General features: G+C 43.7%; 1 protein-coding gene and 1 long non-coding RNA gene across 2 annotated transcripts; both read left to right on the top strand.

Annotated features, from left to right (window-relative positions):
- The first annotated feature begins 201 nt into the window (after nt 1-201).
- Nucleotides 202-1519, top strand: LOC139189153 (uncharacterized). Its single transcript, XR_011572725.1, has 4 exons — nt 202-577; nt 661-758; nt 842-939; nt 1115-1519. It is a non-coding gene; the product is annotated as an uncharacterized lncRNA (long non-coding RNA).
- Nucleotides 1520-6812: 5293 nt separating this feature from the next.
- Nucleotides 6813-8324, top strand: LOC103412692 (G-type lectin S-receptor-like serine/threonine-protein kinase LECRK3). Its single transcript, XM_008351229.3, has one exon. It carries the CDS (start codon nt 6813-6815, stop codon nt 8322-8324), a length of 1512 nt encoding a protein of 503 aa, XP_008349451.2.

Raw genomic sequence — 8324 nt, 5'->3', positions numbered from 1 at the left:
AGCATATGGTGGGAGTCCCCCAAGTCTTCAGGCGAAGAGAGTTGCCGAATGAGGTGTCTCGCGTGTTACTAATTTGTCAAAGTAACGAATTATTGTTTCGATGTCACACATTCGTATATGCTTTATCTAAAAATATTTCCAACTTTTGTGTGTTTGATGCTGCATGCTATTGACTAGACAAGATCAAGTGCAATTAGTAGCTTTTCTCTCTTTTTCATCTTTTCTTTGGTGGAATTGCTTTTCGTTTCCACTAATCAGCCTGAGTGGATGCAAGATAACACCTTTCTCTATAGCTCAGATTGCAAAGTCGTCTTCATGAAAGTTTTTCCTTATCTTGTGAACTACAACATATCCAAATTTGAGATCCATCGGAGTAGTACAACTTCAGAAATTCAAGTATGATGAGTAACTGTTCATCAATGTTCTGTTAATCTGTCAGACTTGTTGTGAGCTTCGAAACTCCATTTTCTCTTGTTCAGATCAACATACTTTCTTCATCGAAGTTGTTCCCTAACTTGTGAACTACAACATATCCAAATTTGAGGTCCCTCGGAGCAGTATAACTCCAGAAATCCAGGTATGATGAGTGACTGTTTATCATTTGTCTGTCAACCCGTCAGATTTGTTGTGAGCTTTGAAACTCTATTTTCTCTTGCTCAGATCAGCATGCTTTCTTCATTGAAGTTGTTCCTCAGCTTGTGAACTACAACATATCCAAATTTGAGATCCCTCGGAGCAGTATGACTCCAGAAATCCAGGTATGATGAATGACTGGTTATTATTTTTCTGTCAACCCGTCAGATTTGTTGTGAGCTTCGAAACTCCATTTTCTCTTGTTCAGATCGGTATGCTTTCTTCATTGAAGTTGTTCCTCAGCTCGTGAACTACAACATATCCAAATTTGAGATCCCTCGGAGCAGTATAACTCCAGAAATCCAGGTATGATGAATGACTGGTTATTATTTTTCTGTCAACCCGTCAGATTTGTTGTGAGCTTCGAAACTCCATTTTCTCTTGTTCAGATCGGTATGCTTTCTTCATTGAAGTTGTTCCTCATCGACTCTTTCATAACATATCAAAAATTCAGGATGAACTAACGGTTAAATATTTCCAGATCTTCGAAACATCACAACAGCTTCGAAATCTGCAAGAAGCCGACTATCATGTTTGGAGCTTCAACACTTTAATTTCCGTCGCTCAAACAGAAATGGTTCCTTCTTGAAAGTTGTTCATATGCTCAAGAACTATAGGGTGTCCAAAATTCAGCTCCATTGGAGAAGAGCAGAGGTTGCAGAAATTTGATAGATGAAAGGAGGCGGAAGAGGGAGAGAGAGAAAAAGTCTCTTGGGTTGGATTTCTATTTTGGGGCAGATTCCAATTTTTGTAGCACCTTCATTATTGATGAATTGCTTGTACTTTTGTCCATTATGAAACTTGGGACTTTGGCTTGTTGTTGGATCTATTATAATATGTTTGGGAACATATATAAGTGAATAAATAAGAAGGAAAATTTTGGGCCCTTGTGGGTGTAAAACAAAAAATGTTTATGTTTACCCAAGTGTTTTTGTACAAGTTCAAGGGCATCTAGGGTTTTGTGAACAAAATTTGTTTATTTGGAGCAAGGTTTTGTGTTGAAGCTTTGTAGGTGAAGCTTTGGTGTTGAAGCTTTCTAGGTGAAGCTTTGATGGTGAAGCTTTGTAGATGAAGCTTTCTAGGTGAAGCTTTGATGGTGAAACTTTGTAGATGAAGCTTTCTAGGTGAAGCTTTGATGGTGAAGCTTTGATGGTGAAAGTATGTAGAGGGAGCTTTCTAGGTGAAGATTTTTTAGGTGAAGCTTTGTAGGTGAAGCTTTTTTAAGTGAAGCTTTTCGGGTGAAGTTTTTTTTTTTGGGTGAAGCTTTGTGGGTGAAGCTTTTTAGGTGAAGCTTTGTGGGTGAAGCTTTGGAGGTGAAGCTTTTCGGGTGAAGCTTGTTGGGTGAAGCTTTTTAGGTGAAGCTTTGTGGGTGAAGCTTTTTAGGTGAAGCTTTGTGGGTGAAGCTTTGGAGGTGAAGCTTTTCGGGTGAAGCTTTTTGGGTGAAGCTTTTTAGGTGAAGCTTTGTGGGTGAAGCTTTGGAGGTGAAGCTTTTCGGGTGAAGCTTTTTGGATGAAGCTGTTTTTTTTTTTTTTTTTTTTTTTTTTTTTTTTTTTTTTTGGCTCTTGACACGGTCTTCATTTGCTTGTTTTGTAGTGACTGTGGAAGACGGATTGCTTTCTGATTGAGAAGGGTTCTGGCATCGCTTGCTATGAATGTAAAAGAGTGAGGGCTGAGTTGGCTAAATTACCTCTTTATTGAATTCATTGCCAAATGGCCTTCATTACATAGGATGCCGAACGGCTATAGCTCAACACTTGTACATCGTGAGTCTATTTGTAGTAGTACTTCAAGTGATCAGCGTTCCATGGATGGCCAAGGGTCTTGCCATCAGAGCTTCTAAGTGTGTAAGAGCCAGGGCGACTGATGCCAATGACTTCATACGGTCCATCCCAGTTTGGACTAAGTGTGCCTTCACTCGGGACTCTGTCGCAGAGTAATCTTTTCTTTAAGACCCAGTCTCCTATTTTGAAAGAACGAGGCTTGACCCTAGAGTCATAATAGTTGGAGATGCGCTGCTTGTAGGCGACATTCCTCAAGTGAGCTTGGTTTCTGTGTTCCTCGACTAAATCCAAGTTGAGGGTGAGTTGTTTGTCATTTTCACTTTGAATGTAGTTCTGGACTCGGAATGTTGCTTGCTCGAGCTCAACAGGGACAACCGCCTCTGTGCCAAAGGCAAGTGAGAATGGAGTTTCTCCTGTTGAAGTCCGATATGAAGTGCGATATGACCAAAGAACTTGGGGTACAAATTCTGGCCAACAGCCTTTAGCTTTGTCCAAGCTGGTTTTCAAAGTGCGCTTGATTATTTTGTTGATGGCCTCAACTTGTCCATTAGACTGGGGATGAGCTGGAGAGGCAAAGCATAAGTTGATGTTGAACTTAGAGCAGAACAACCTGAACTTCTTGTTGTCAAACTGTCGCCCATTGTCAGTGACTATCGCATTGGGAATGCCGAATCTACAAAGGATGTTCTTCCACACGAAGTCTTCTATCTTTGCCTCAGTAATGGTTGCCAAGGGTTCTACTTCGGCCCACTTTGTGAAGTAGTCCACTGCAACGACTGCGTAACAGACTTTGCCCTTCCCTGCCGGCATTGGGCCGATCAAATCAAGTCCCCACTGGGCGAAGGGCCAAGGGCTGATCATAGGAGTAAGAGGCTCTGGAGGGGAATGAGGAATAGTTGCATATCGTTGACATTTGTCACATGAGCGGGATACTTTGATGGCATCCTGGTGGAGTGTTGGCCAGTAATATCCTTGGCGAAAAGTCTTGTGTGCTAGGGACCGAGATCCAGCATGATCTCCACAGACTCCCTCATGTATTTCCCGAAAGACGATTTCCGCCTCGGCAGGCGTAAGACACCTTAAGTATGGCAGGCTAAAACCTCGCTATTGTGGCGATACCCTTGACGCGGGTTTGACCCACTGCATTGACTGCCTGGGGGCAAGCGCTATTGTGGCGATACCCTTGGTTATCGGGATAGTGTCCCTTACTCTTTTTACTGAAAGGAGAGTGGTGAGGATGGAAATCCTTCCTCTTGCCTTGAAATTGATATGTCTGTTGATTCGGTGAAGCATTATGCAAGGCATGGGGAGGTGCCACTGCTGTTTGGAAAGTCGAGGTCTTCTCATTTAGGTGAGTCTGGCTTCCACCTCCCACTTGTTGATAAAGGATGGTTGTAGGGGGTTTCTCCTGATATGTCTTTGCCTCGGCGGAGGCATGGTTATAAGCCTGCGCCATCACCTCAGAGTAAGTCTTCCAAGTATTGGCATTGATCATGTATTTAAAGAAACAATCACGTAGGCCTGCCGTGAAGGCTTTGAGGGCAGTCTTGTCGTCTGCCTCGGCACACCGGGAGTATTCATGGCTGAAGCGGCCAACATACATACGTAATGACTCGTCTGGCTTCTGGCGGATAGTGTACAAGTCATCTGCAGAGTGCAAGCGATCGGTTTGGAAAATGTGTTGGGAAACAAATAGTTTCCTCAATTCCTCAAATGAGTCTACCGTCTCAGGTGTAAGACGACAATACCAATTTAGAGCTCCACTAGAGAGGGTGGAGGGGAAGAGAAGACATCGCTCTTCGTCGGTGTGCATCCGGTATGCCATGGTGGATTCAAAGAGGTTAAGGTGCTCAATCGGGTCCTCTTTTCCAGTATAAAGTTGCAAGCCAAGCTTTTGCTTTGTCTTTGCTTGAAGGGGGGTGTTGAGGATCCTCCTTGTAAGAGGGCCAGGCCTGGGTTGGTTCCAGTCAGGTATTTCAGCCTGACGTTCAGCCTTCAACTTGTTTACTTCCTCAAGAAGTTGTAGGACAAGGGGGTCCTTAGCGGAGTTATGTGTCACTGGAGCTTTCTTTCGTAAATCTCCATCTCCTCTTGGAATTAGGAAGGTTTGATCAAGGGCATGTGATTTTTCCCTGGACTCGCTGTACTGGCTTCCAGGGTATGTCTGTCGGAACACCTCTGAGTCCCCTGTACCCTCATGTCTCTCTGGGACTTGTTGCCCCTTCCCCAAATTGGTGGCCGGCTTGGGCCGTGGCAGGGGACCGAGTCTCTCAGAAATCCTTGGGTCATTAATCTTTGAGCTTATATGGATGGAATTCTCTCGACGTTGCTTCAGGAAATCCCGACAATCGCGAAAGACGGCTTTCGATCCTTCTGCCCCTTCAGCAAAGAGGTGTCTCCCTCCACTTCTCATGGTTCGGGTCGAAGCAACTGGGTTAAGAGAAGCCTCATGTTGATTATCAAGTCGAGGGGTAATCTGTTCCCTATCAGGGATATCTATGTCGAATGCATGTGACCCTCCATGTTGGAGGGCACCCAGTTGATGGTTGACTTCTACGGGGGCAACAAGCTCGCGTGTCTGAGCTTGCCTAGCTTCGTGGAGTGTCTCGAAGAGCTTCTCATATTGCTCCTGGAGGACCTCATTCCTCATTGCTATCTTGTTGTTCTGAGCTTCCAACTCATCGACTTTAGCTTGAAGAAGAACTCGTTTTCCTTCCTTCTTTCGTTGTTTCGCACTATGTGCAAGGGGGGTGTCATTCTGTGTGCTGTGGCTTCCTTCGCTTCCCATGCTGGAGAGGGATGCCTGATCAAAAGAAAGTGTACGAATGATAGAAACCAGCTTGACACAGCTGAAGAGAGTAGGAATAAGTGTCGTTTCCCACAGACGGCGCCAAATGTTGATGCACAAAATCAGCGAAGACTTTGGTACAACAGAAAGTGTCAGGTTTTGTGACCTTCGCTTGGTTGCTTCGGTCACTAGTGAGGATAAGTACGTAAATGAATAGAGACAGAGAAGCAAACACAGGATGTACGTGGTTCACCAAGATTGGCTACGTCCACGGAGTAGAGGAGTTCTTATTAGTAGTGAAGGGCTTACACAAGTACAAAGGATCAAGCTCTCAATTTAGTGAGTTCTTGTGAATAGTTTAGTACAAAATGACATTAGGCAATATTGTGAGGGAATGACCCCTATTTATAGAAAAACTTGTAGCTTTGTCACATTGACATGTGTCATGTTATGATTGGTTCTTGATGTCGACACGTGCTGCGCTCTGATTGGCTTCTAATCTTGACACGTGTCGAGTAGTGATTGGCCTCCTGGTCGGAGGGGAACTCTTCTGGGTCCTTGACAGTATAGCGTTGGCCGGTGCTCGGTAGTTTCGGGATTGGTCAAGTATGGTACAAACAACACGAAAACGACACGAACACGGAAAACACGACACGAATGCGAGGTCTAAGTACAACAAGAGTAGTCTTACCAAGCCAAAGACAAGGCTTGATGGATACAAGAAAGTATGACACATACTTTCTATCACTTTAAACTTCACTCACAATGAGTAGGGGAACACTTTCACTCTCACTCTAGGAGTGGAACTCTAGCTATGGACTTGATCCTTTGCTACTCACTCTTGGTTCTTAATTGGTTACTTCACTACAACATCACACCCATATTTATAGGTGAGGATTTGACATTCTATTAGTTTCTAGTGAATTCTTCAAACCTCTAGCATAGATGATTCTAAACTAGCCACAAAATTGTAGCTTCTAGATCTTTTCATTTGCAACCAAGGAAGCTAGTACTCTCTAGCTTCTTCCATCAACTTAATAACATATTAGAATTATATAGCATGCTCCAGCCACCTCACTTACTTACTAGAATAATTTAAAATATTCATCATGAGCTGGTCCATATACCAACACATCCAATGTGTAGGAGAGCTTTAGTTATCCAACCGATACAATTCTACCCTCACAAACTCTAAATCTGGGCTTCATACCCTATGCGCGCTACACGGCAACAAATTACTCGAGTGGTAGATTCCTGTTTTCACTACTACCTGATGGGAATCTTGTACTTTATACTACAAATTTCCCACAAAACTCCAACAATAAAGCATATTGGGCAGTGCAAAATCCAAATATTGGGTTTCGGGTCACCTTCAACCAGTCTGGCCTTATTTACGTCACAATAAAGAACGGAAGCTTACTCAGTACCATATCATCCAATACGGTTTCAATGCAAGATTTCTACCAGAGAGCAACACTAGAGTATGATGGAGTATTTGGGCACTATGTTTACCCGAAAAGCGCTATAGCTCGAGCGCCCAAAGATGGCCGAAGGCTTGGTCCACTTCCTCATTCGAACCTCCAAACATCTGCGTGTCAGTTTTGGATTCTATGGGCGGTGGTGCATGTGGCCTAAACAGCCTGTGCACGCTTCAAGATCAAGGACCGACTTGCCACTGCCCAAATGGTTACTCCTTTATTGATCCAAAGGATGAGCGCAGAGGATGCAAGCAAAACTTTGCCTCACAGAGTTGTGGTGAAGCGTCAAAGGAGGAAACAGATCTTTTCGATTTCCAAGAGCTGCAAAACACAGATTATCCAGGTGGAAATTACGCGCAGTTTCTGGGGGTAACTGAGGATTGGTGCAAACAGAATTGCCTGGATGATTGTTTTTGTGCCGGGGTATTTTTCAGAACCGGAAAGTGTGTTAAGAAGAGAGTCCCTTTGTCAAATGGGAGGACTGATCCCTGTTTTACTGGAAAAACTCTGATAAAATTTGGGAAACAAAATTCGACTGTGAAATCAGGTGGAGGTTCCAACACAGAAAAGAAAGACAATAAAACTTCGATCCTTTTCGGACCAGTCATCCTGAGTGGCTCTGCGGTTCTAAACTTCCTCCTACCATTGATAACCTATTTGGTTGTTTCGCGAGCCTATTCGAGAAAAGTGAAGGTGATTCAACCTTATCCAGTCATCTCTGGTATGAATTTGAAGCATTTCACTTATGAGGAGCTAAACAATGCTACAAACCAATTCGAGGAAGAACTAGGACGTGGTGCTTCAGCAATAGTCTTCAAAGGAGTTCTAGCCTCTGATAATGGGAAGAGCGTTGCTGTCAAAAGCTTAGACGCTAGGGTCAGGGAAAATGATTTGGAATTTAAAGCGGAAGTGAGTGCTATTGGCCGAACAAACCACAGAAATTTAGTCCAGCTAATTGGATTTTGTTACGAGGGAGAGCACCGAATTCTGGTGTACGAGTTTATGAGCAACGGATCTTTAGCGAGCTTCCTCTTTGGAGAGTCGATGCCAAACTGGTATCAAAGGAGGAAAATCGCCTTGGAAATTGCAAGAGGGCTGTTTTATTTGCACGAGGAGTGTAGCAGCCAAATCGTGCATTGTGACATCAAGCCTCAAAACATTCTTCTTGATGACTCTTTCACTGCAACAATTTCTGACTTCGGTTTAGCAAAGCTTTTGAGAATCGACCAGACTCTAACCATGACGGGAATCAGGGGAACAAAAGGTTATGTGGCCCCTGAATGGTGGAAAAGGTTGCCTATCACAGCCAAGGTTGATATTTATAGCTACGGAATTTTGTTGTTAGAGATTATTTTCTGTAAGAAGCATTTCGAGGCAGCAGCAGAGGATGAAGATCCAATGATACTAGCTGATTGGGCGTACGATTGCTATAAGCAGAATGAGCTGCACCAGCTATTGAAGAATGATGATGAGGCAATGCACGACATGAAGGAGATGGAGAAGTATGTGATGATTGCAATATGGTGCATTCAGGAGGATCCGTTGCTCAGACCTACCATGAAGAAAGTCACATTGATGCTCGAAGGAACTGTCGAAGTCTCAGCTCCTCCCGATCCATCTTCTTTCATAAGTTCAATACTTTAA

The sequence above is a fragment of the Malus domestica genome, chromosome 11 (assembly GCF_042453785.1).
Source record: "Malus domestica chromosome 11, GDT2T_hap1".
In the NCBI taxonomy this organism is placed as follows: Eukaryota; Viridiplantae; Streptophyta; class Magnoliopsida; order Rosales; family Rosaceae; genus Malus; species Malus domestica.
This window is presented reverse-complemented; position numbering and strand designations above follow the sequence as displayed.

Coding starts and splice junctions, on each gene's coding strand:
- LOC103412692 (XM_008351229.3), top strand. CDS start 6,813: ATGGGCGGTGGTGCATGTGGCCTAAACAGCCTGTGCACGCTTCAAGAT.